Source organism: Sander lucioperca, chromosome 16 (assembly GCF_008315115.2).
Source record: "Sander lucioperca isolate FBNREF2018 chromosome 16, SLUC_FBN_1.2, whole genome shotgun sequence".
In the NCBI taxonomy this organism is placed as follows: domain Eukaryota; kingdom Metazoa; phylum Chordata; class Actinopteri; order Perciformes; family Percidae; genus Sander; species Sander lucioperca.
In genome coordinates this window covers 18,209,233-18,237,164 of record NC_050188.1, presented here as the reverse complement: position 1 = coordinate 18,237,164, position 27,932 = coordinate 18,209,233, and the positions used below count along the sequence as shown (strand labels likewise).

Sequence of the window (27,932 nt, the reverse complement as noted above, 5' to 3'; positions counted from 1 at the left end):
ATGTTCATAATGGAACATGTTTTAGTATTTTATTCTGAAGGCTAGGTCAGCACACTTCCGGTTATGTTCTAGTTATTTCCCGCTGACTTGACGCAGCTCATAACAGACCACCAGGCGCACCGGCAGTCCCCGTCTCTGCTGACTCAGTGCCTTACCAGCAGTCCCTTCAGCCCGAGATACCGCATCCAGCAACCTACGCACACTCCGCCGATCAACCGCCCCGGCACCACCACCGTACAGAAATGGCTAAGACCGCAATCGGTGAGTTTTGCTTTGATATTTTTTTCTAAGATAACAGCCGCTTCGCAGGTTTGAGGATGCTGAGAGGTTGTGGCGACACCCATGGCACAAAAGGATGCTGAGGGTTGATTAGAGGGAGCGGCCAAACTCCTCTGCAAGTCACTCCTTTAAAATGAAGTTACTGAATTGAAGTAGCATTTTTCTGTCTTTCAATCTTTCTTTTCAGCCATATTTGTGGTTATTGCTTGATCCTAAATCCAAATAAGTGCCGATCAATATGAGCTAGTTTGGGATTCCGTTTGCCATATCAGTGACGCATATTTTTTAAATTCATTTTAAAGCAAACGAATAAAAGAAAATGAATCCACATCAACACGATAAAAGCGATCTTATTTCCTCACACAGCAGCATTTTGTCGATGCCTGCCTGCCGCACCTGACTCAGAGCCGTGCAGCATAATGCTGCGCCAGCGACCCCACCCAACATCTCCGGTCCCTTCAAAGCCAGTCGCTCTCTCCAGGGTGTGAAATATTTCACCGTGACAAATCTCCTTATAAAAAACTGGGCCATCCTATGTAACTGTAGTGTAAAGCCTGCTTAACCAATTTTGTGGGTGACCGCTAAAGGCTTGAATTAGGGAGAGAGAGAGAAAAAGAGCATCCTTTTCCAGAATTGCTTTGCAGTCGAGGGAAGAATTTACGACTGGCGATGAAAATAAATGTCGTCTCAGGAATATCAGACCCCAATCCTATTAGGAAGGTTATAGACTGTACATGTGGCCTATTATGTTCAATAACTGTATTATTATTAAGGCTTTAGCCTAGTGTGACGTGACAGTATTTGGTAGAAATAAAATTAGATTGCATGTTATGGTAGGTGGCAGGCCTTGTATTTGTGTCATCCTATGAATTTTCATATCAAGGCTTGATATATTGTTATTTATGTGCTTTACATTATTTTAACATATTACATGTGAGGCCTATAAACACTGGATGTGACCTGCAGGCTTCATCAAAAAAAAGCCTATAGTCATATCTGACATTAAGAAACGTGTGTTTGCTATTAGGGGTGCATATATAGGCTGAAAAGTGCAATGTGCTGTGGCCAGTTGAGGGGATGGTCTGTTTGTTTGCTGGTTGACTAGGCACTTGATGGATGGAGGAGCATGCAGACAGACAGCGGTAAGGGGTCCTGCATGGTGTCTGCGCTGAGGGACACCGGCAACTAAACCCTGACTCTTATATTTATTCCCCTCTCCTCCTCCTCCTCCTCCCCTTCTTTCCTCCATGATTTAAGATGTGGACAGGCAGAATGGGATGGGCATGGAGCAGACACTCTGGGAGAAAGCAGTCATCATGCCAGTCAGCACCCAGCAGGTCGTTGAGTTCATGTTGGCTCATTTCATTTACAGAAACATGGCAGTGCTCAGAATATTTGTAGAATTACATGTGGAATTTAATTCTACTTGTCCATACTTCTGAGATGGAGGAGCAAAAACACTTCAAGGCTTCATGGGTCAATAAACATTTACTACTGTATTTAAGGACTATAATGCAGGATAAATATACACCTGTATATATGTGAATTTGTGTGTTCTTTTATTCCTTGGAGGAGAACTAAGGCTAGATGTATGAATGATGATGTATCAACTATCCCACAAACAAACTCGTGCTCAGAACCACTCCCATGTGCATTAAGGCCTCTAAGCACTTTTCCTGATCCTTATCGCGCACACTTGTCATATCCAATTAGGTGTGGTCATTCAGCTGGTTCCCTAAAAATCAATTCCTTATGTACAGAGACATAAGCTTCTCAGACAATTGTACCATCAATTTCGAGAAACTGGTCACGTCCAAATCCAGCTACATTTCTGATTGTATCATTTGCATCACTATTGTCATAATGGTCCATGTGCATAAAGCTCATAAAGGCTCCTGGACTCATAATTCATGCTGATTTATCGCCAAGTCTCATCGATCAATGCAGCACGCATCCATTACTGGTTCAGATGACTGCTCTTTGAAATGAGGTTGAGAGGAAGAGGTGACATCAATCCAGCGGTGATGGTATGCCATATGCCCACAATCTGTTCATCACTTGTGAAAATCAACATCTGTATAACACAGTTTAGACATTTTAGCATCCTAGTTTGGCAAATTTGATGTTATCCTCATGTGTTTTAAAGATTCTGGAAATTTCACACAGCTACCTCTTTGGTCTGCACTTTTAATAGACTGATCTGATGCTGTAACAATTGGGTGATTAATTAATTAGTTGATTGACATAAGTTTAAAAGGCAACTTTTATGATAATCGTTAAGTCATTAAAGTCATTTTTTAAGTACCGGTACAAATGCCAAAAAATATCTTGTTACAGCTTCTAAATTGTGAGGATTTGCTGCTTTTCTATGTTTTATGTGATAATAAACTGAATATTTGGGGGTTTTGGCCTGATTGTCTGACAGAAACAAGACATTTAAAGACAACCATGGGCTTTAGGAAACTGAGAAAGGTATTTTCACAATCATTGGACATTTTATAAACCAAAAGATTATTGATTAATTGAAAATGATCCTCATTTGCAGCCATATACACTGATCTCCGTGGACAGAAACAGGGTGTGGTTTAGAAAAAAAAACCCTCCGCCAGCCCATCCCTCCTACATGAAATCTCTGGACCTGCCCTTGATCATCTGGGTGCCATATTGTTTCATTTAATAGCCAATTTTACTGTGGTAATACCTTCATCATTTTGTGATTATATTGTTGCCGGGTGGCATAGCTGTAAAGGGCCTGTATGTGCTGAACACAGATACCAAGCCCATACTGCTGCCAAGTTATAGGACCCAGGAAGGCTGTAACACTGTGATACACAGGGTCACAGTTTGCTCATAGCCTTGTCGACAGTATCCTTTATAGGTTTTTCACTTTGTGCCTTTTTTTTTCAAAAACAGTGACGCTATTGCCTCTATTTTTAAAGTGGGGGTTGGGCATTTTGGAGAAGTAGAAGGCAGGGAGGAAGAGAGTGGTTGAGATAAGTAAAGGAATCAAATAGAGCTGCAGTGGTTTGTGTTACTAGCAGAAATGAAGCTCCCAAGAGATGCAGAGATTGGACAGACAGAGTACAGAGTAAGACAGAGAAATTTGGGATTTAGATGGAAAATACATCAGCAACAGATGAAACAGAGGATTCGGGGTGCTGGGGAAGAGGGATGCCTGCGGTGGATGAGAGGTACCATAGATATTGATGATATGCGCTCTTTAGCTGATGGATTGGAAGAGGAAGTGCAGACAGGATCAGCTCTCTGAGAGGATGCAGAGCTGATTGGTTGAAACCAGCCTGCTGGAGTGGAGTAGAAGCATTAAAGTGGTGTCATGTCTGTCTGAAATTATTTTGTCTCATCTCAGATTGACATACCTGACCCAGCATGTTTGAAACTCAGTGGATATCTTTGAACAGACGCTGGTGTTTGGACACTTCCTGCTGTGGAAAATCATTCTGGATCATTTGTCATTTTTATGTGCCTGATCCACTGGGAATGAGCTTATTACTACAGCAGTTACAGAAGGGAAAATCTTTTATCTCAGGAGAAATACAGAGGCAATTTCATATTTTTGCACAATAAAGAATCTCATATATTTTTGATTAGGGATATAAAAGAAAAATCTCCGGGAGTTGGAGAGCTGTTTCATTTTACAGTGAGTGCTTATCTTCCAAGAAATAAAATTTGCTCTAATACAGTCATAGTGAAAACCAAGCTTACTCACCTCAAAAAGAACTAAACAAACCAGAATAGAGCTGCTACGATTTGTCGATTAATCGGTTAGTCGACAGACTATGAATCAGAAAATGAATCAGCAACTATTTTGATACTCGATTAATCCTTTCATTGTCAAAGTAATTTTTTAAGTAAAAATGCCAAACATTTGATGCTTCCAGCTCCTCAAATGTGAGGATTTGCTGTTGTTAATGGAATATCTTTGGTTTTGGACTGTTCAACTATCAAGTTTGTTTTTTTTTAATTTTTTTATGTTTTATAGACATGACAATTAACCAATTAGTCGAGAAAATCAGCAGACGAATCGATTATGAAAATAATTGTGCGTTTCAGCCCTAAACTATAAATCTAGAATGAAAACATTAATGAACACAGAAAAGACCCCACCCCGAACTTGGCAACCACTGAACATGAATCTCTGCTCCAAAAGCATTTAACCCCAATTACCTGCTCCACTGAATTGTTAACTGTTTGAGTCTTCAGCTGTCAAGTGGGGTTGTGTGTGGGAGAAAATGGCTGCTGGGGTCTTGACATATACACAACACTTAATGAGTCTGTGACAACCCTCCAAAAGCTCTGTCCCCCCCTCTCTCGTGAGCAGAAATGGTGCGGTCTGCTAATTACAATTTTAAGTGCTATCCACCAGAGGTGGCTGCTTCAAGGTTGTCCTCGGGGCAGTTGATGGTGGCTGCAGGTCCCACTGGGAGCTGCCCCCTTTACTGGTTTTTAATCCTCCTGTCTGGGATTACTGTTTATATCAGAAAGGTGCTACAATGACAGTGAAGCCCCACCCCCACAGCCAAACATTTTCTCCGTCTTCCTCCGCCCTCTCTTTCCTTTCATCTGACAGAAATCTCCCTATTTTCGGTTTCTCTACCAAACTCCACCTTTATCTCCTTCCTTCCAGTATTTCTCTGTTTCTTTCAACCCCTTCCCACCCTCTCTCAGTTCCTCCTCAGGGAAGGGGTTAACAAGGCCATAAGAGAGTAGCGAGTGCTACATCTGAGAGTTGATCACATTACTGTGGCGTCTGCCAGTCTGCAGGGCAGAAAGCGAGACACAGAGGGAAGAACAGGAGAGAGTATGAGGGAGAAAAGGATTTGGATTATAATGTACACCATACACCACCATGGAGAAGCTCTTTCACAGTAAATCTCATTTCTGGCTTTGCTACTATAGCCCACTGCAAATCATGAATCAATGTGGCACACTTCAGCCCTGCAGGCCTTGTGCTCTGGGTGATGGATTATGCCATAATATGACAGTCGGCATGCAAATCTCCACCATGAGGCAGTGCACCTTGACAGAACACAGCAGCCATGTGCAAAAGCAGAATATTTCACAAGCTGCAGTGCGTTGCAGATATTTTACTGTTCTCCCTGCAGGGACTGCTGCTGAACTCTGGGCTCACATTACAAAGTAGTAGATGCCAAAAATACAGGAATAAAAAAAATCAAGGTTAGACAAGGTTGGGTGTTCTTTTCTTTTCTGTTTTTTCACCGTCTGCCCTTTGGAGCACTTTGTCCCTCCCTATTGAGTAGGGCGCAGGTTGCCAAATACAACCAGTATGATTTGATGCCAGCTTTGCTCCAGTGTTCTTAACCTTTTGGACCATAAATGGACCAGGGGTGGACAGTCATATTGCTGTGTTATGCTGATAAGCTAAACCCTCGGCTATTAGCCTCTATCCGCAAGCCACAGACAACAGACAACAAAGATAAGAAACAACCCAAAAACTATCCCAACATCTAACGTAAATCCTCGCTTCTTTGCTTTCTAAATTACCTAAAAGCATGATGTTTTTTAGTGTGAGCCTGTGAGTCTGAGAGGCAATAGGGCGTTGGTCTGATAAATAATAGACCAAAATGAAATGCATAGGTAATGATGTGTGAAGAATCCTGTGGGGATGGCAGCATCTTGGATGTTGGGGAAATTAGGCCAAGTAAGGACACATCCATCCTGCTCCCCTCGTGACTCAGTGAAAACAAAGGCTATAAAATGCCTCCAAAACCCAGGGCAGACATCCTTTGATGAGGTCTTCTTTTTAGAGGACTTGATGATTAATTATTCCTCTAAAAATCTGAATATTTACATCAAGGACCTCCTGTGGAGGTGGAAATGGGTTAATGATGTTATCATATTTTTGTATGTTAGTAGGCTAATGATATGTTGTGTATGTGCATGTGTGTTTTAGCAGTTTACATATACACAGTCATGTTTAAATCTTCCTCCACAGCTTACAAAGAGAAGATGAAGGAGATTTCAGTTCTCTCACTCATCTGCTCTTGTCTGTACCCCGAGACCCCCAAAAACATCATGGGTGACTTTGAAGGTATGTGGTAATTAGACTGAAGATTTAATTTGTATATCTTCTTTATAAAACATGCTTGAATTAAAAGTATTTCTTTCTTGTTTATGCACACACATGCAGACATGGACATCAAGCCTATTAACAAGCGAGCCTCAGGCCAGGCCTTTGAGGTCATCCTGAAGCCGACCTCCCCTGTGTCTGAAGCTGCCCACTGCGTCACTACCCCCCCAAAGAAGGACCTTTCCCTGGAGGACATCCAGAAGAAACTGGAGGCAGCTGAGGAACGGAGGAGAGTAAGGATGTTGCCAATCATTTTCATTGCACCCAGCTGCAACGTATCACTTTGCTTCAATTAGTGCTAAGCGCTACAAAAAGCTATTTGTGATGCCCAAACTAAACCATTTCTGACCCAAAACAAAAGGGGAAATGTGTATGCAACTGTAATAACTACTTGACTTAGCTTGACATCGAATTTGATGTCTGGAAGTTTGGTCAACCATGAGTCACATTGACTACTGCAGCTGCCAAACTGCCGTGAAAGATCTAATTGGACTCTGGCTAATTCCTGCAACTCATTGATTTGAATGTCAATACAGTCAATACAAGCAGCTGACAAATCCAGGAGCCCACCAACAAATCAATAACAGAGTTTGACAATTTTTTTGTTTAACACCAGCTGTCTAATACTGTAGGTCAAACATGCAGTATATTTTTTTTAATTATAGTATTTACCAAGAGAGGATGAACATGGCAAGAATCTTACCTCCAGACAATGTATTATGCTTAACATTACTGTGTGAGTCTGATTAGTTTCAGCAGCTCTTACTCATGCTTAGGTTTAGAAAAGAAAGAATCTATGAGTATTCAATAAATCACTGTCTCTCTATCGACTCTTGCTCTCTGACTCATTCCCTTCCTCCCTTTCCAGTCCCAGGAGGCACAGGTACTCCGGGCCCTGGCTGAGAAGCGGGACCACGAGCGCGACGTGCTGCTGAAGGCTATGGAGGAGAACAACAACTTCAGCCGCATGGCCGAGGAGAAGCTCCAGGTGAAGATGGAGCAAAACGAGGAGAACCGACAGGCTTACCTGGCTGCCATGATGGAGCGCCTGCAGGAGAGGGTGAGCAGCAAGGGCATAGCCATGATTTTAGATATACTGAGTTCATAAATCCAAGTCGCCTCTTCTTCAGAAGATTTTGTCTCACAATTATTCTGATTATTTGGATTTATTCATTTAACTGTCGAATTATAATGTCCGTACAATAAGTTTTATTAATACAATCAGTAAGTTCTAAATAGGTTTCTACTTGTTAGTTTCAAACTAATTATTTACTACTACTGTAAATTAGGTTGCAAAATTATCATTTAAAAATTGTCTAAGCTAAAGACTTTAGTAATGTGTAAACTGGTTGCTAGAAAATTATATTTAGTGGCGTCCAATCAAAAGCAGTCAACTACATGTCTGGAAAAAAGAAGTCACTGTAGCATCACAAGCTGTAACTGCTGTACTACTAACTATCCAAAGCATGGATACATGGATAAACATGAGTTTCAGGTTTAGTAGTATTCATGCAGTTTAGAATGAGTGGGGAAATATCTGCTTATGGTAACGTAAATGATGCTATTTAGCTACTCATTTAGTCTTATGTTTTGTAATTTGAAGTATATAATGTTATTTGTGAAACATATTTTAAAATCTTTCCAGTTTACATCATCATTACACAGCATTTTGAGCAAGTGCCAGGTCAGACATGTTAGCCTTATTCCATTAGCCACCTCTTCTACTCTTCACTATGAGCGGGTCATATGTTGGCAAGCTAACATTAACTTTGTCAGTTGCTTTAGTTAGCATGTAATAGTTACTCCAGGCAGTTACTGGGTGTATATACTCTGTAACATTTACGCAAGAAGCAGCTAGTTTGTGTGGTGCAAGCAGTTTTCATTTAATCTCCACTTACGTTATTGGAGGCTAAGTCTGAACTCAGGCAGTGGTACAACTGGTTCCTGGTGAGGAGGGGGATGAAAGAGTGAGGAAAATTTCAAAAAAGTGACAGGAAAGACATGCAGCTGGAGACGAGAAATGAAAAGGTTAAGGAGGGCTGGTACACCTGCTGATGTCTGAAAATGGAGCACCTTTCAGAGAAGAATTAGGTTTGACAAAGACAAAGATGGAGTCTTGTGCTTGGAAGGTGAGAGATAAAGAATCAAATGAGTGGGAGAGAGGAGGACAGGAAGCAGGAAAGGTAAATTAAGTAAATCTTCACTGCATAGGTCAAAGAAGAGAAATGGTGATGTGAGTGAGAACAAATGTCAGGAAAGGCTTGGCAGCAGAAGAAAAAACCATGACATCCTCAATCTGTGTTTTTTCTAGGAGAGGCGCGCTCAGGAGGTGCGCAGGAACAAGGGGTTGAGAGAAGAGGTGACAGCATGAAAAGCCCCAACAGGTTCTACGTCCCACCTTCAACCCCCCACGCCACCCAATACCACCACCACCACCCCCAACCCTGAGGAATACCCCTCTCCCCACCTTATCCCACATGTCCCCACCTTCTCCACCCCTCTGCCATACTCCCCCATACTACTATGAAACTACCACAGCCTGAGAAGCCACCCCGAGACAGTGGGAGGTTCAAATGGGGTTGGGGGTGGAAAGAAAAAGCAAAAATAATTTAGGAAAAAGAAGAAAAATTAATGTCTCCCACCCACTCTTCCCAAAAAAGAATGTTTTCGCTCCGTTTCAAATGAGAATAAAAAAAACCCGAATTGACAAGTGACAGTGGGTATTGGTTTTGTAAATACTTCTTTTTTTGTTATATACAGTACGATACAAGCAGCAAAAGTATTGATTGCAGTGTGCCATTTTTTTCTATATAAGTTTCCTCTCCCTGCTTATAAATGGATGTAATAATTAGTTTATTTTCATGGTTTTTGTTGTTCATTTCAGTCTGAGAATCATTTCAGGCATAGGTGTTTGTTGCAAGTTTTCAAGCTAGCTGATGTTTGCTGCGACTGGTTGCGTCCTGACAAGGACAGCATACTGGCTCCGTTCCCTCGTCCCTCCAAGTAAGCACTTACTCATTTGACCCTGCAGATCTGGATACAAAATTGGATCTGTGTTTGGTCAGAGTGATTTTCCATCCAGTTTGTGCCAATGTTCCAATTAGCGAGGGACGTGCAGGAAAGTTGGCAGAAGGAAAGGGGGCAGTTTGCTTTCTGTGGGGACTGCAAGCTGTCGCTGCACATTCACTCCTGTGAGGTAGATGGTGACTGTACCACAGGAGAACACTATAGCATTTAATGAGCCCATCCTCATCCTCCTTCCCTCCGTCTGCAATCTCTTCATCTCTCCACATACATACATACTGTAGAAGTACTCACTCACACGCTCTCCACATGGGCAGGCATTTAGCCAATCATAGCGCAGAGCTCAGAAGGAGCTCGCTAAATGCTGTCTATCTGACACGGGAAAGCTCACATATCATCTCTGACCAATGGCAGGCCTCTTATATTCCTCAGAAACAAGCTTGCAATCACATTTAAATCACGTGTTACAACACAACTGGAGTTAGTACATCTCAAGACCTAGTGGACTGCAAAGAGAACTTCACCAGACTTGTTACTGTGAATCTTAAATTGGAGAAAATAAAAATCAATTCTAACTTTCTCCTTTTCATAGAGGCTAGAGTAGTGCCCCAACATCATCAGCGCCTACTGGAATCACTGCACTTCATGTCAAGACACTGTAAACATCCCGAAAGGTTGGCACAAGAAATATATTTAAGCCATAACAAGTATAGCTGCAACAATGATTCATGAACATAGTATTGCCATCTGTAAAGGTGTATATGAGCGTATTAAAGTATCGGAATGGCGGTCGCACACGCACGGTAGGCCCGTAGATGTGTGTGAGTGTGTGTGTGTGTATTGCAGAAAGGGCGGGTAGATAACAGAATGTTTGTGCCATGTGATATTGACCCAGTGAAGTATAAACCAACACAATTAAAGTGTGTAACAAGTACATCACAGACAGAGACTGTCCTACCTGCCTCTCTCTCTCTTTCTCTCCTCTGTCCATTTGTGTGTTCCCCCTCTCACGTATATCTTTGTGAGCAAGCAGTGGTTAATAAAGATTTGGGGTTCAGTGAATGAAACTGGCTTTGAGAGTGACTTCTTTCAGATACTGTGATCAGTTGTTTTCCAATGCAGCATTGGAACAATGTTTTTAGAAACACAAATGGCCGTCTTCCATTGTATATTAACCTGTTTACAATTAATCATTTATTAATTTGGTCCATTCACATCTTTAAATTTAAAAATAAAACGTTTCAATTTCACATATCACAGCACAAACACAGCAGGCAATTAATAGTATCAGTCAGGGCTGCAATCCACAAGACTTCAACTCAGGTGAACTCAAGTTCTGACATGTTCTGAAAATGAAAATAATACAAATGAATACATCTTACATAGTATATTTACATTATGTTTAAAAGATAAGACAAAAGATAAGTTGATTCCATAAGTTGATTCCAAAATACTGTTTACAGGTTAATACATCAAAAAATAATTCAATATACATAATAATATAATGCTTCCAAAGGTTTAAAGGAATCAATCAGCGTTATTGGTACTTAATATTGGTATTTTAAGTACATTTATTTTAATACAGGACATTTACTTGTAACATATTGTTACATTGTGTTATTGCAACAATACAGGACATTTACTTGTAACATATTGTTACATTGTGTTATTGCAACTTTTACATAAGTACAGAATGACAGTACCACCACTGACCTCTCCCTGTTCCAAGATCTCAGTTGATGGAGTACCATTTATGACCAGCTAGGGGAGACAAAAGACAAGTTATCTCAACTGAGCCACTCATTGGTCTTGTGGTTTTGGCTGCAGTGAAGCTTATATTGCCATTACCTGGCTCAGCATCATCCTCAGCAATAAAAGAAAAAGGTTAAGGAAAATGACGAGAGAGATAAAAGGGGAAATAGAGAGTGTACATTTCAGAAAAAAACAGATGAAAGAGCAATGGCTATTTTGCCAAGTGAGTAAACTTTTGGTTCAGCAGAAGAGGTGACGGCATGCTGGAGCTGAGAACAGAGGGTGCAGCTGGTGCGAGCTGAAAAGATGGCAAAGGGACAAAACTGTCTGCACACTTCCTTTCTCACAGTTTTTCAGTCCCTCTCTTCTTCTCTCTCCTTTGATCCCCCTGTACCGTTTCTTTCTTGCCCCTTTCCCTCCGTATCCCACTCTATGCTCCATCCTTCTTTTCCTTCTTCATCCTCTTCCAACCTTCCCTCCTTCTTTCCTCCTCCTCCTCTAGTTCCCACGAAGCACATGGGGCCAGTCGGGCTGCTATTGTCCAGGATATCCCCTCCTTGTTAATGGTTTCCTGTGCACACACAGAGGGCTGCTGAGAGAAACAAGCAGCCTCATCTGATACCAGGCGTCACCACGTACTGCACACACACACACACACACACACACACACACACACACACACACACACACACACACACACACACACACACACACACACACACACATCAATAAGCAAACACACACACCATGCATGCACACAAAAACACATTCACGCACACACTTAGACAAACAGACATGCAAATGAACACACACACACACACACACACACACACACACACACACACACATAAAAAGAAGCTGATAAAGCCACAGGTGATTTAACAGAACTCTTTTATTACAGGGAAGTTGTCATTACCATTAGAAAAACTTTGAAACGCTGGGAAATCTGATTTGTCAGTGCTTGCTTGTGCTTTGAACAATCATGAACTATACAACTCACAGTGAGGTTTACCAGGAGACACCAAAATATCAGATGGAAAGCAGGAATCTAAATTGTATTGCCTTGTTTCACTGCAGCTACTGTGACAAATACAAATGGGCTCCCTCTTGATAATTACAGATCAATAATGCTGCTGCTTCTAACAGGTACAAGAAAATAACTTGGAAACAAGGTGATAAAAATCACTCAAGCATCAGTTACGTGAGCAATTAAAACAAAATGTGGAACAGCTGGTAGAAACTGGTAAAACATATGCGTAGCCTCAGTTGTTAAGACAAAATTTACTGTAGAGAGGAAACAACTTAGTGAAAAAAGCTTAAACAATAGAGCTCCATATTAACATCAACGGGTTGTGGCTAAATCATGTTTATCTCAACCAAGCTGGTAGCTAACTTCTGTTCCCAGTATTTAGTCAAACAAACACCTGGTTTCGGTTATTCCACCCCATAAAATGCTGTAAAAAGGGGGTGACTCTCTCAACCACCTCAAGCCCTCCTTTCACACACCCCTCTCTGTATGTAACCAGGGCACCAACACTGGGTGTTTCAGCTCAGAGGGAAAACAAAGGGGGGACAGTTTCGCCCAGGAACTTGACGGGCGGCGACTGCTTGACCATCTGGAAAAGCCATTCCTGATAGGCTGACAACAGTGGGTGAAACTTCTAAAGGGGTGGGCAGGAACATAGATCAATCACAATAAATCACTCCTGTTGCTTTTTAGTCACGGGCTCCCTCCTCACTGTTTTTCTCTTCTATACAAAACACGATACATTAGCAAGAAAATAAAAATCCTATAGCTAGGTGTATCCTCTGAGGGATGTCAACATCATAGAAAAAATAGTACTTTCTTAGCTGGGAAAAAAAAAAAAAATCTTGTCCTTGAAAGTCCAGCTCAGCTGGGTAGTGAGTTGAGTCTATATAATGTGTGGAGGTTTTCATCTCAGTCAGAAAGCTCCTATCTCCATACCCCAGGGTCTGTAGGGTTTGCCCACACTGGATGTTGGGACTGGGGCGCTGATGGCCGTGGTGGGGGAGATGATGGGGAAGGCACTGAAGGGGAAAGGGAACGCCGAGAGAGAGGAGAGGAGAGGAGGGGAGAGCTTGGACGCTGATGAGGAGACCAAGGCGGGGTGTGGGACGGTGGCGGGAGCTGCAGTGGTGGGGGGAACCCGGATTGGGCCTTGATCTGAGTGGGGGGTTGCGCTGCTGCGCCTGCCTGGGACGTGCGTGTCTGCAACCGATGAGGATGAAGAAGAAGAGGAGGAGGAAGAAGTGGATGTAGATGACAGAGGAGTTTGTGGGCTGCTGGTGGTGCTGCGGGGTAAAGGTGCCAGCGGTGCCCCCTGTTGGTGCTGGAGGAGGAGGGTGTGGGTCATGTGGGCAGGAGGGGATCCAAACGCAGAGCCCCACGCCAGATGACTCAGGCCAGAGTGAGCCTCTCTTTGACTGGCATAGTTGTTAAGGTGGGAGACCAGACGGATCCGTAGAGGATCTGTGCCATCCAAGCCTTCGATTATGCTCAGATACCGAGCCGTTTCAGCCAGGCACTCCCTGAAACCCAAACCACGGTAGTCCATCGCCAGGGCATGGGCGTCAAAATAACCTGAGGGGAGAGGAAGGAGACAGCAGATTAGTTTAAAGTCAGCTGAACTGCGACAAAACAAGTTTGTCCAGAACTGAAAGATCTTTGTCTGACATGAATCAATATGCCTCTGGCTCTGAGACTGTGAAAGAGTAAATTTAACTTTATAATCTAGACATTCGTTTTATTCATCTAGGCTACATGTTTATTTATTCCGTTTTGTTTTTCAAGAATGAAAACCAAGTGGGCACAAAAGTAGCCTATTAAAATGTCCAGTTTAAAAATGATGATTTTTTTCAACAAGTGAAAAGTGTTTTTCTGTAACAATAAATGGATCTCAGACACACCTTTGCCTCCAGCAGCATGAAGCATCTTCAGATGGTCAACAGTCATCTGCAAAATCTCCGCTTTCTCCAGTTTGGCTGAGCCCTTCAATGTGTGGGAGACAAAAAGGAGCCAATTAAATATAAATAATCCACAAAAGCAGAAACAAGACAAAGTGGTTCATATGTTTGCAAATAAAACTGTAAAGTACATTTGTATATTGCATATGTTAAAGTCGTATTGTTACCTGTTTCTCAAAGGCGCTGGGAACCAGCCTGCGGAGCTCGCTGAGACTGTTGTTGATCCTGTCACGGCGCCGTTTCTCAATTATCTGAGGAAAGACAAAATAAAAAGCTTAAAGTTATTTACAGAATATGTGCATATGACTACAACTGTGCACATTATGCACAAGGTTTCCATCTGCACAAACGGATTTTTCTATAAAAAAAAATAAATTAAAAAAAAGTAGGCTACTTACTCCTCGACGCCTTTTCCTCGCCTGCACCTGAGTTGATGTTGTGGGAGACAAGGACCCGAGAGGAGAGCTCATGTTCCTTAAAAAAACACGAAACAGAGGTTTAATGAATATCCCGTTGATTTTTTTTCGACATGATTCACACATATTAAATGCTAGTGTTACAGGGTTTTTGTCCATCCACTTTAAAAGAGAAACTAGCTCACACTTCAGAGGCAAATAACTTACCCATTCTCATCGGCGCTCTCCTTCTCCACCTCAATAGTCTCATCCAGCTCGCTGTCCGAGGAGCTAAAATCGTGATTCCTTTTCATTTTGATTCGGATTCGTCCACAATAGTCCTTCAGTGTGCCTGTTGTGTCTTCCTGTAATGCGTCTGCCTAGGTTTGTCCGAAGCGCCTCCGTTTGAAGCGCTCAGCTTTCCCACGGTGTCATTTCAACGCTGGTCCCGGCCAACAAAGGCGGGGGCTCGTGCCAGACCAGCCAATCACAAAGCGGCCGTGGGTTTGAGTGACAGCGCAGTTGGCCCAAGCACATCCAAGTGCGCTTTGACAAGTCAGAGAGAAGTAAAGTGAAGACATCTCACTCTGTGGGTATTACTGGGGGATGTGGAAGAGATTTGAAAGTGTAGGCCTACCTGTCGGGGAGATCTGGCCTCAGGTGTCTTATTATGAAAACACCTTTATTTATAATATTACATCTTTTGAAAAGTGAATAGGTTATGCAAAATAAAAACTGCAATTACGTTCTATAGGCCTACATCTTTTCAAATTCCCATATTGACCTGATATCTCAGTTGATACTCAATTTCTCCAGAAATTCTCTGGACAAGATGAAAGGTGGCCTATTAATAGCTTTATTTATAGGCCCATAGCACCTTGTAAAACAACAAAGTTACAAACGTATGTACAATATAATATAGGCCATAGAGGTAATATAAGATCCAGAACTCAAGACATAGGCTAACAATATACAATAATATAAATAGTTACAATTAAGTACAACAAATAGGCTATGGTCGGTTAAGAAAAAGCCATAAGATGAAAGTAAGTCTTGAGAAGAGTTTTAAAGGAAGATAGGCCTACTGAGTTGGCCAACCCGGGATCCTCAGGCAGGGAGTTCCACAGCTGAGGGGCCCAGACAGCAAAAGCCCGGTCACAGTAGTTTTTTATTTTTTATAATTCATTAGTTTTAGGCTGTGTCATTTCCTCCATCAGCTTGGCCTTGTCCTGAAGCTCAATGGGTTTCTGTGACACTAGACAATGGAGTAATTCATCTTCTAAACATAGAGGATCTTTGGAGAATCTTTGACAGCGGTCCAATGAACTTTCGGTCCGTGACTGCCCCCACCCATGTCAGCCCCCTCCTCCCCCGTGTGTGTCCCGGTGGTGATGAGGAGTGGCTGGCCGGCTGTCAGCACGCGCTGGCCGTGGGAAAGTTCCCTAACCGGCGCTGATAACCAATCAGAGGCCGGCGGCCGTCTCCGGCGCTGGAATGAATGGAGCAATTGGTCGGGGCGACGGGCGGTCTGCGAGCGAGCGTGTGAACCTGTAATCCAATACTAACTCAGCCCTGGAGGAGAGACAGGGAGCACTGCCGCAACCAGAGGAAGCCACCAAGTCTAATCTTACCCCACAGAGAGACCTCATGCACGGTAAAAGACGCTGTAGGGACTTCAAGCACTTTCAACAAAAGACCATAATGCAATCAAAGCCATTCTCGTCTCTTTTCCCCTGGAGTTTCCACATCATCACCACCACAAGACTGGTGGCTCCATAATGGCCACACTCCCCAAATCATTTGACAGAGCTGCTGGTGTGTGTTTGTATACATGGAAGGCTCCTGTTACTGCCTGTGGAGCTGGAGCTCTTCAGTGAAGGGTCTCCTGCAGGGACTGGGCTGTGGTAGCTAGCCTATAGGCTAAGTAACAAACATGCCATTCAATAGAAAAAGGATAATATCATACAGGCCTAAGGCTTTTACATAACTTAGGCTAAACCATTTTACATCAACATGTAAAATGACTTTGTTACTTTAAAGTAAAGTACCTTTTAATTTTTTTTTTTTTTGTAAAGTTTTTGTAGGGCCTATTATTGTTATTGGTAAAGCTGGAGCCAGCAGCCAGTTAGTTTAGCTTAGCACAAAGACTGAAAACGGGGGGAAACAGCTAGCCTGGTTATAAAAATAGCTCAATAATTAATATGTAATTTCTTGTTTGTTTAATCTGTACAAAAACCAAAGTGTAAAAACAATAATTAGTGATTGTGTGATTATGAGGATGTTGCCACGCTTCCAGCTGAGATTCCAGAAAGTTAGTGGTCTGAGCCAAGAAACAGGCCAGTCGGCTACATAACTCTGCATAAAACTGGGAATTGTTGTTTTCACACCAAAAAAGATATAAGATATTAATTAGTGAGCTTTAGAGGTGCTGGTAAGCAGATTTTGTTACCTTTGGTGAGACAGAGCCAGGCTAGTTGTTTCCCCCTGTTTCCAGTCTTTATGCTAAGCTAAGGTAACCACCTGCTGGCTGTAGCTTCAATATTAACTATACACACATTAGAGTGGTATTGATCTTCTCATCTAACTCTCCACCAGAAAGCACATACAAAGCACAGAGGATGGATACCCGATGGGACCCGACGGGCCGGGTTCGGACAGATATTTAGAAATGATGTTCTGGTTCGGGTCGGGCTTGGTCACATCAGCACGATAAGGCATTGAACATTTTAAATTTTAAAAAACTTATTATGTAAATTAGCTTGGGCCATTTTTGGTGGGGGACTTTCGTCAATGGTAAGAGTGATTTTAATTTCAATAAGCTGCTTTTGTGTTAACGTTAATTTTACTTCGCTGGGGACACTCGTGTTGATTTGAATTTCATTAAGAGACCTAGGTCCACAGAACCTCTTGTGTGAATTTTTGGGATTTTGTTCTGTTAGCTTGGGCCATTTTTGGTAGGTCTATGTTAATTTAATTTAAATTGGCTATATGATTGGGCGTCTTGTGAGCGCCTGTGTTAACGTGCGCTTTTTGCCCCGTGTGCGCTCCACGCTGATGCGCTTATCTGTTGACATTTCCGAATGCCTTCCTACAGTTGCTTAATAAAAGCGGGCTTTCCACACAAACAAACGTACATGTGTCATTAGTATGAGAAAAAAATTTGATTTTAACTGTGTCGGGCTCGGGTCGGGCTCGGACATAAATATCTAAATGCCTGTCGGGTTCGGGTCGGGTTCGGTTACTGCTCTGTCTATAACTTTATATATTTAATTCATCAAATTAATTAATTGACACGCATGGTTTTAAAAACATTTAACTAAAACTGAAAGTTACACCATTAACAAAAAAAATGCTTCTTAGTTTCACAAACATCGGCTTGTTAACATTGTTTGCAATCCACATTGAGACCAGTTGGTACCTGCAGCACGCTGACATTTCGTCCAACCTGCTGTTTACAAATCTCTGTGAAGTTCACTTTGTTTAAATAAATAATTCCTCCTGTGATACACCGCCGTTCATTCTGTGATATTTATCTTGTGCTTATAAAAATCAACACTAAATTATGGATCAGTCATGACTAACCTCCACGCACACGCACACGCACACGCACACACACACACACACACACACACACACACACACACACACACACACACACACACACACACACACACACACACAGTGATATGGTGATCCTTATCAGTGGGAGCCAAAAGCAACCAAAGGACGTAATAGTCATCACAGAAAGAGGAGGCTGCCTTGTTTGGTTTATATGAATGAGAGGAAGCACTTAGGGCTGTTTTCATCTTATTGTTGTTGTACAAGGCTATACGCTTATAGCAGGACAGACATACAGATGCACTTCCACATTCATCGAACTGATTATTGGTGTGTGTGTGTGTGTGTGTGTGTTGGGGAGTGGGAGTGTGGGAGTTCACATACGTCCGAGTTCATGCAACCTGAAGCCTTTGTCACAATAAACACAGGTTTACAGGTGTTAATTTCTGACTGTGTGTGTGTGTGTGTGTGTGTGTGTGTGTGTGTGTGTGTGTGTGTGTGTGTGTGTGTGTGTGTGTGTGTAACTAGGGGGAGTGGGAGGGGCCCTCTCGTTGTATTTCAAGTTCACCCAGAGTTCCCACGCTGTTATTTTCTGCACGGCTGTCTTTGTTCTACCGGTCTCATCACATGTTGTGATTAGTAGGGCCTTTCAGGGGCCGCCCTTTGAAGGAGAGGGCCCGGTACACGACATCATCAAATCCCAACCCTCCACCCACCTTCCCTCTTCTACTCCCCTCTTCTCCCGCTGCAAATCAGGCCACCAAACCGACTCAAACTCAGGGCCAAAATAATCAGGGTAGCAGGGATGGTTCACCTCCGTTGCTCTCTCTACTCTTGTATTCGTTTCTCTTTTTCCTTTCATGTCTAATTTCCTGTTTTCACATATTTTCCTCCGTCTTGTTTTCTTGAATCGTATCCTCGCTCTGTCTTTTCTCCCTCTAAATCAGTACTTTGTTGCTGAGATTGAACCCAAAGGGAATTTTGTCCCTCCGAACCTTTTCTTTAGCTGTCAAATCCTCTCAAACGCCGAATATTGATGCACATGGTTAAGGGTCAGTTCAAAAGGGAGACATGAAGACATTAAGACGTTTACTGACATTTTGGCCAGAAAATGATACGTTTCCACATCTTTTGCCCATTGTATTGTTTTCAGCAATAACATGTCATCAGTGCAGACATACAGTAAATTAAGTCTAGACTGTCTTACCAGAAGGGAATGGTTGGAGTTATGTGTGCACACTCAGGCTTGAAGTACAAAGGCAGATTTCACCAATACATTCACTTGAGTGCTGTGCACAGTTCATATTTTCTGCATTAAGTGTAATTACTTCTGCTGTACGTATTTACACAATGGTCCGCATGTAATCAGGTGTTTAGTTGTACTGGTTTGTTTAGATTTGATTTCCTGCAAAGAGCTTGTTTGGATCTACATGACTTCAGTGAGTGTATATTAAGCTAGGCTGCAGTGTTGACGGAGTGACTATGATGAATGATGTTGATATGTTCAGGAACTCTCAGTTACTCCTTAACCAAACAAAGTCATGCTAAACTGTTAACTGCTTCAATATTCTTGGTGGTGCTTGCCTCATGATGGCATGGGCTCATGTCATTTAGAGCCATTTATTTTACAGAAATAATGTTAATGGACAAAACAACAACAACCAGATATCACTTACTAATAAGGTTGATTATACAATCGTCAGTCTGATACAATAATTGTGCTACTTGTCTGGGTCAGAATGAGGGTAAACTGTAATTCCAGTACAAAAGAAATAAATGTTTTGCAAAACAAACAGAACCATATCACATATGAACTAGCTCTGAATAATAATAAAGTATCAATTAAACATGCTCATTGCTTTCTCCTCACATGAATCAGATCCTGCCTGACTCAGCTGTCTTTTAGGTTTTTAATCTGCCTTTCTCTTCTACATCATCCCTGCATGTTATTACCCTGTGACTTTTTTTGCAGAGTATAATTCTCAATTTCTTTAATAAACCTCATAAATCACAAACCTGCCTCAGGGCTGTACAATCTGTACAACATACAATAACCTGTATTCTTATATCATAACTTTAATTTAGAAATCCCTTTATGGGGAAAAAGTGAGAAATCTCAGGAGAATATTATGTCATGCATACAGAGTAGGCTACATTATTTGCTTTCTGATTTATTAAGTGTTCAATAGACATGAAAATCACTTGAAGTGTTGATAATAGATAGTTTAAGCTATGGTCTGGAAACACAAAGCCTTTATTTGGTGTTGTCAGAGTTTCAGTTTTATTGTTTCATTGTACAGAACTCAATACACATCATGTGATATAATAAATCAATTGACATCTGTTCTCAACACTTGTTGCCTTATAAAGTTCATCGTCAAATACATTTTTGTCTTTTAATGTGCGTCGTCATTTTTGCTCATTTTAGTTTAGGGGTCTTTAAATGTGATAATAAAATAACTGCACACATGTTAAATATTTCATTGCAAAAGGACAGAAGAAAGAAGACATAGAAGTTGTAAAAAAAACTGCATTTCATTCATTTGGTTCAAGCAAAAACAGCTACCTGGTGTCAGTACAGTCAAACACCAAACACTAGGGCTGTAACGTTATGCGATATGAAACCGAAATCGCAACACTGAAATCCACGAACCTGTGTCGTGGTGTGAGAAAAAAAAAGAATTGAGGTGTGTATCGAATTGTGGGTCAAAAATCGTGATACGAACCAAATCGTGGGTTTGGTGTATCGTTACAGCCCTACCAAACATGTACAGCAGGTTTCCCACACTTTTTTAAAGATCCCCTCCAGGAATGTTTGAAGACATGAATTACTGTAATACTCTCATAAACTTGTCAAAATGTCTTAAAAGCATAATTAATACCTCATTGAAAAATCCATAATTCAAGATTCAAAATCCTTTGAATATTACCACAATGGGGAAATTCACAGTGTTGCAGCAGCAAGGGATAGGGGGGAAAAGTACAAAAAGAGAATCTAGAGATAAACAATCATTAAATAGTATAAGTAAAGAGAATAAGTAGTTGTAATCGATTAATATGCCAATATTTTTCATTTCAAAAGTTACTACTGAACATAAGACTTCACTGAAAAGTCCTTTCTCAGTGTTTGTGCGTTTCCAGTTGTGATGTCATAAAGTCATGTCCATACGTTCACGTCTTGAACTCAGATTCAAGTTAAGCACAAAGACACATTCCTTCTTCAGCAGATGAATATGAAAACAGCCTTCTAGTGTCACACTCTGCACATACAGTACATCATTCTGCACAGTGAAGCTTAAACACCCAAGTGAAGAAGCAATAAGCAAAACACATGTTGAGTGGAGGGGGACTTTAAATATTTTGTTACATACCTATCTTTGGCTTTGAAGGTGTGACCTTCAGCGAGTCACGGTGAGATACTGAGAGCTGCAATGTCTGCAGGTTAGCCACAGACAGATGTTCGTCCGCTCAAAAACAATACTCTCTCTGGTAAAACCCTGCGGAGGGCGAGCCTTGTTATTGTTTATAAATAGAGCTGTGTGGATCACTGAGGAAGGCTAACTTTGTTTCCCCTGACAGGGAAAGGAAGCGACGGCTAATTCTGCTCCAGACGTGTGTGACACCCGACCATTGTGCTTTAGAGAGAAAGAGGGGGTGAGGGAGAGAGAGGCATTGTTTATAAATGTGTGTCTTTAGGGGGGTGGGTTGTTTGTGAGGCAGGGGTGATATTGTCCTTCAGGAGGGTGGGGGTTTGAACGTTTTTTCATTGTTTGTCCTTGTCTATCACTGACACACTGACAGTTCCCCTGTGAGTTTTATTAATGGGTCCTCTCCTACATTGGTTCTCAAAGAACATATTTCTGTGTGTGTGTGTGTGTGTGTGTGTGTGTGTGTGTGTGTGTGTTGAGGAAGTGAAGGATGTGTCAAAGTTGACCCACTGACACTCATCTCTGTCTTGTCTTGTCTGTAGTGTTCAAGGGCCTCCCTCTGTCACACACAGAGAGAAACCGACTCAATAACACAAGATAAATGCTTTTTTCTCCTTTTGTGCTCTGAATGATTGTTTTACAAGCATCTTATTTTATAAATACATTATTTTAAATAAAAAATAAATAAAAAATATATAATTTTTTAGCAAAATCTATTTTAAAATCCAGATTATAATGGCGTTTTTCCATTACATGGTACCTGCTCGACTCGCCTCGACTCTACTCGCCTCGACTCTACTCGCCTCACTGTGCGTCCGTTGTACTTTGCAGATTTTAGTACCGCCTCAGCGTGGCTGGCCGTCATAGCGGCGCCGCAGTAAACTGCCGTGACCTAACGCGACACACATACAGAACATCGAAGGTGTGTTGTTGTTGCCACAGCCAGGAGACACATTTTGTTTCAAATGAAGCTGGAGGCAGCAAAAAAAACACAGCTGGCTAAACTATTTAAAAATGGCGGGTTTGTTCAGGACACCCCCTCTGTCGCTTTCACGTCACCTTTTGGTATCGGCTCAGCTCGCTTGGAACCTCGACTGAGGTGGTACTAAAAAAAGTACCTGTTAGCAGGTACCAGGTACTTTTTTTCGTAATGGAAAACCAAAAAAGGGGAGTAGAATCGAGGCTAGTCGAGCAGGTACCATGTAATGAAAGCGCCATAATTGTTGAAATCAATGCAAAGAAACAGTTGTTGGCCTTTTTCACAGGTTGGATGGTTTACTTCCGGGTGTTTCTTTCCTTTTCAATATGCACTCCAATATCAGCTCTTGCAATATTGCTCAAAGACACAAAGACAAATTAATTTGATTCAATTCAACTTTATTGTCATTATACTTGCATCTAACAACTCATGGTCTTGCTCATTGTAGATTTATAGATACTGTAATGCATCTGCTAAAAGTTAGAAAGACTTATAGAGTTATAATAATGAGTAGAAAATAATAAATAGTGGAGCATAATATAAATTCATGGATAAAGCTGGTGTTATTCTAGATTATCCTGATTGTGACCATATAACGTGCAAAACCAACAATGTGTTATTCTGTTTCTTATACTTTCTGATTTCTTACTCATGTGGCTTTCAGCTCTGAAGCCCATTGGTTCCAAATCATTAAAAACAACTCATAAAAATGTAGCCTATAGTTTCATTTTTTTTAAGACTTTTCCTAAATTTCCTAAAACAGCTGGTTACTGTACTGGTTTCATTTGTTGGGGGGACTATTTTCAGCGTCAGGTGTACACATTTGGTGCTCTGGGGAATATTGTATATGAATATTGTGGGGATTGTCTCAAAATAAACTACAGTGCCCATGTTGATTGTAATAATGGAACACGTCACCCAGTGCAACAGTGTGTCTTATTTATATGTTTTCAATAGATTTTGGACATAAATGGAGGTCTATGGCACAGAGGAATCAGTTACATCACGCTTGGGCTACACCGTTAGTAGCATCAATTAGTTGTTTTAGCATGGGTTTTGTTGACAAGAACAAAAATACAGAATATTTGTAGTCAAATCCTTTAAAAAAAAAGAAAAATAATAATAAAAAAAAATAGTAGAATAATTAAAATACTGTACATATAAACTATGCAATTAGCATTAGCATAACTGAGCTTAGTTTAACAGCTTCAGGAAAAAAAATCGGTTCTTGAGCCTAGATATGAGGGCTCTGAGGCACCTGTAGAACTTCCCGAGTTGATGGACATACTGTATGTTGCAGGGATCATGTCTGTGATTTTTTTGGCTACAGGAAACTCAGACAACCTGAACACACCCCCTTCATCTGCCATTCTCTGATCTTCTAAATGGTGTGCTAATCTTCAGTCTGATACATTTGATATCTAAATTCAACAGGTGGATGGGAAGCAGAACCTTCGTATTTGAATCCCATTTGTTGCGAGTCAGGTGCTGGTGAATATTCACAGGATGTCATAATCAACACTGTCTGACTTTAATCTGGTTTTGTGGGGGTTTGGGTGTGACTCATGTCTGGAGTCGGTGAAACTCCTGGTGGGTGGTCACTGTGAGGAGAGAGTGAGAGAAAGTCATAGAGAACAAAGGAGGTCATTAAACTTTCATCTCAGCTTGAGGTAATTATTGGCTTTGAGTTTGACCCAGTCACACTTTTAAACTGGCCTTGTGCCATTGGCAAACTGGGAATTTTGTCCTGTTTTGACATTTTATATAATGAAGAGTATATAGGACAAGGATAACCTGCTGGCATGCGACAGAAGTCACGAGTAGCGCAAGAAGTTCATGATTTTTGCATGAAGACTGACTCAGTTGCCCAAAATGTAATCCTTTGATATGGCTGTAGTGTGATCTCTGGGCCTGACATGAAGGTATGTTGAAATTGAGAGGTGAAAAACAACATTGGTTTCATGACACACACACACACACACACACACACACACTTCTAATCACTCATCTTTACTTGCTAATTCGATAACAAGCCTGAACAGTGGAAACATGTTTTAACGTTTGACATTTGGCCTCAAGAAAAAAAAGAAAGGGAGAACAAAACGAGCCTCCCTTCAGTATTTTTGCAGTCTTGGGAGAGATCAGCCCCCCACCCCCACACTACTACTTCCCTCTCCTGCTGCAGTGAGGGGTTGCTGGTCCTCTGACCCCGGTAATGATGGAGGGTTAGGAGTCAGGTTGTGTGAAGGAATCGTCTACGTCTGCAGAGCGCGTGAGGAGCGCCTGGGAACCAGAGCTCGCCGTGTGATCCTGTGAAATTGATCTCTTCAGAGGGGACCAGTGGTGTGTATTTATTTTTATGTGTGGTGGTTGTATGTGTGTGTCTGTGTGTGTGTATGTGTGTGTGTGTGTGTGTGTGTGTGTGTGTGTGTGTGTGTGTGTGTGTAGGAGGGGAGCGACCGCAACAGGAGACACACTAGCGGAAATGGTAGATCCCAGTGGTTGGCCTGTCTTGCCGTGACCAGGGTGCCCTGTCTGCATGCCTGTCTACAGCAGGAATGACAGGAGGCAGCGGAGGGAAAAGGTTGAGACGACTTTAAGCTTCACTGTCTCCTGAGACAGAGAGAAAGAAGCATTTAAATTCCCAAATTAGTATTTTTCACAGTTAAAATAGCAAAAGGCAGCACACTCTATCTCAAACAGCCAGCAGATAAGAAAGGAGTAGACGACATTTTGGGAAATACGCTTATTTACTTTCTTTGCAGAGAGTTAGATGACAATATCTATACCACCCTCATGTTTGTAAGATAAATATGAAGCTGGAGTCAGAAGCCGGTTAGCTTAGCTTAAGATTTGGGGCCCTATCTTGCACCCGGCGCAGCGCAAGTGTCTTTGCTAGTTTAAGGCCAACGCAGTTGTCAATTTCCCGTCCAGCGCCCGCGTTGTTTAAATAGCAAATGCACCTGCGCCCATCTTTGCGCCCATGGGTGTGCTGGTCTTACAGGGAGGTGTGTTCAGGTGAATTCTTGGCGTATTGCTATCTTGAGGCAGCGGGAAGTGATCGCACCATTGACCAACAAAAACCTGGTCTAAAGTCAATAGCGCAGCATTTCATTGTTATTTTAACAGCAAATTAGTCAAATGTGCCTAGGCTCGTGCACAGCGCGCGCACACTATGCTTGTTACACACACACAGGGGAGCGCAGCAGCACACAAACATGCAAAAGATTACAAATAAAAATATTACAGTGCGAATCCACCATCATAATAGCAATGCACCAAGGTACAAACGCGCCTGGCTTTTAAAGGGAATGGGAGATGACACTCTGAAAGGTTTATTGCATGTTACGCCCAAAACACACCTATGAATTAATGAAGATACTAAGTACAACCCTTTTGAACCATGCGCCCGGCATTTCCACCGTCAAACTAGCAAAAGTGGATTTGGACACGCCCTAAATGCAACTGCACCATGCGCTTCACACCGTGCGCTTAGATCGTTAAAATAGGGCCCAAAAACTGGAAGCAGCAGGGGAAACAGCCAGCCTTTACAAAGGTAACACAAGCCACCAACAAGCACCTCTTATTGGCCAAAATGTTGAAAACAACTTAATCTGCTAAGGAGGATTCTTCGATAGGATTGAAAGCTCCAGAACAGCCACTAATGAACATTCTGAGATTGATGTACATTCTTACTGGTGTTTCAGCAAAACACCTTTAAATTGAGTTTAGATCGGGTAGAGTTGTAAATGAAAGAGAGCGAAAGACAAATGAGAAGAGGTTGTTTGTGTTTGTGTGTGTGTGTGTGTGTGTGTGTGTGTGTGTGTGTGTGTGTGTGTGCTTGTTTTACTATATTCGTGGGGTCCAAAAACCGGGGAATACAGTATACTTGTGGAGTCTGCACAGCCTTGTGGGGCCCAAAATGCTGGACCCCACAAGGTTAAAGGGCTGTTTGAGGGTTAAGACGTGGTTTTAGGATTAGGGTTAGAAATAGGTTATGGTTAGGGTGAGGGTAAGGGTTAAGGTTAGGCATTTAGTTGTGATGGTTAAGGTTAGGGTAAGGGGCTAGGGAATGCATTATGTCAATGACGGGTCCCCACAAAGATAGTGCCACAAACCTGTATGTATGTATATGTGTGTGTGTGTGTGTGTGTGTGTGTGTGTGTGTGTGTGTGTGTGTGTGTGTGTGTGTGTGTGTGTGTGTGTGTGTGTGTGTGTGTGTGTGTGTGTGTGTGTCAGTATCTAAGAGACAGACCTCTCCAGTGACAGTCTGGCTGCTCTTTCATCTTCAGCATCTGCTATTCTTCTTAGAGCTCTCGGGCCAAACCACCGCTGTCTGTCTGCTCTGCCTATTTACATGCAACCACTTCTGTCATATCTGCAGGCTCGTTATGGCAGCTACAAAACCAATCCCTCTTCGTGCTGATTCAATCACAGTGGGATCTTCTGAGCTTTTTTTGTCTGTCTGCTCCCTCCCTGAGGCTTTGTACAGACATTTCGAAACAATCAAGATCTATTAGTCGGGACTTGTGATGTCTGATCCCTGCGCTGCACATGGGGTCGGCGTGGAAATGCGGTGCACCCCGTTCAGAAATTCTTTAAGGTTTGCTAAAAAGAAAGAAAAACTGTCAAGAATTTACCATACTTTGGAAGCAAAGCCATAGATGTCTTAAAAAAATGATATGTGTTATGTTGTGATGTGAAGGGGATGGTAATGGAAGGTGTCACATCAAACAGACCAACTGGGAAAGTTTGCACATTGCATTTATTAAGAAAAACAATGCAGTGCAGAGATGGATAATAAAAGGTGAAAATTGTTAGAATAAACATTTTTTTATCCATAAGCGGATTAGACAATAATAAGTTTGCATGGATGGCATGAACTTTAATTGTAGTTTTTACATTGATCTTGTACCAGTTGTTTAATCACTTGATGGATAAATTGTGTTGTTTTTATCTATGGTTATATTTTATGTGTATTTATCTCTTAAGCATTGGTTGATTATAATAGGAGCACTGACATTTCCATGATTTTATGGATACATATATTTAACCTGAACTTTGAAGTCAATATAATGTAGTAATGTTTCAAAAGAAATCATCTTTTGATCTACAATTAATGATTGCTTCATGAAATTAAATCAGAAAACAGCTGATGATATAACAAATTGCGATAAATAAAATAGTGTTTAGTTTGCAGATGACAGCTGATGCTGGTGCTTTGTGCCCACACAAGTCAAATCCAGGTTTGTGGGAAGTCACACACTCATCGAGCTGAGAGAGTCTGACTTTTTACATGTTGTCATTACATCACTCAGAAGCCAGATCAAAACCTTAATTAGACAGACTTCCCTGGCTTGTTTGCTTTTGGACTTGTGAGTGACGTGTGTATGCATTTGTGTGTTTGCACGCACGGGTGTATT

General features: G+C 41.8%; 2 protein-coding genes and 1 long non-coding RNA gene across 3 annotated transcripts; 1 reads left to right on the top strand and 2 right to left on the bottom strand.

Annotated features, from left to right (window-relative positions):
* Positions 1 to 61: 61 nt before the first annotated feature.
* On the top strand, positions 62 to 10,479 carry stmn2b (stathmin 2b). The gene is made up of 5 exons (XM_031296269.2): positions 62 to 261; positions 6,254 to 6,349; positions 6,449 to 6,621; positions 7,257 to 7,448; positions 8,700 to 10,479. Exons 1-5 carry the CDS (start codon positions 243 to 245, stop codon positions 8,757 to 8,759), a joined length of 540 nt encoding a protein of 179 aa, XP_031152129.1. The 5' UTR covers positions 62 to 242; the 3' UTR covers positions 8,760 to 10,479.
* An 89-nt stretch (positions 10,480 to 10,568) lies between these two features.
* LOC118493436 lies at positions 10,569 to 11,884 on the bottom strand. Its single transcript, XR_004895392.1, has 2 exons — positions 11,126 to 11,884; positions 10,569 to 10,758 (listed from the first exon to the last, which is right to left on the bottom strand). It is a non-coding gene; the product is annotated as an uncharacterized LOC118493436 (long non-coding RNA).
* A 154-nt stretch (positions 11,885 to 12,038) lies between these two features.
* hey1 (hes-related family bHLH transcription factor with YRPW motif 1) lies at positions 12,039 to 15,005 on the bottom strand. The gene is made up of 5 exons (XM_031296268.2): positions 14,773 to 15,005; positions 14,548 to 14,623; positions 14,317 to 14,400; positions 14,093 to 14,174; positions 12,039 to 13,766 (listed from the first exon to the last, which is right to left on the bottom strand). Exons 1-5 carry the CDS (start codon positions 14,856 to 14,858, stop codon positions 13,108 to 13,110), a joined length of 987 nt encoding a protein of 328 aa, XP_031152128.1. The 5' UTR covers positions 14,859 to 15,005; the 3' UTR covers positions 12,039 to 13,107.
* Positions 15,006 to 27,932: the final 12,927 nt, after the last annotated feature.

What these genes read in the sequence shown, in the direction of transcription:
- stmn2b (XM_031296269.2), top strand. An exon ending in CAGCTGAGGAACGGAGGAGA is followed by an intron (nt 6,622 to 7,256) that starts GTAAGGATGTTG and finishes CTCCCTTTCCAG; the next exon opens with TCCCAGGAGGCACAGGTACT. An exon ending in TGGAGCGCCTGCAGGAGAGG is followed by an intron (nt 7,449 to 8,699) that starts GTGAGCAGCAAG and finishes TGTTTTTTCTAG; the next exon opens with GAGAGGCGCGCTCAGGAGGT.
- hey1 (XM_031296268.2), bottom strand. Translation starts at nt 14,858, where the DNA reads ATGAAAAGGAATCACGATTTTAGCTCCTCGGACAGCGAGCTGGATGAG. An exon ending in CCAGCGCCTTTGAGAAACAG is followed by an intron (nt 14,175 to 14,316) that starts GTAACAATACGA and finishes CACACATTGAAG; the next exon opens with GGCTCAGCCAAACTGGAGAA. An exon ending in TCATGCTGCTGGAGGCAAAG is followed by an intron (nt 13,767 to 14,092) that starts GTGTGTCTGAGA and finishes CTCTCCCCTCAG; the next exon opens with GTTATTTTGACGCCCATGCC.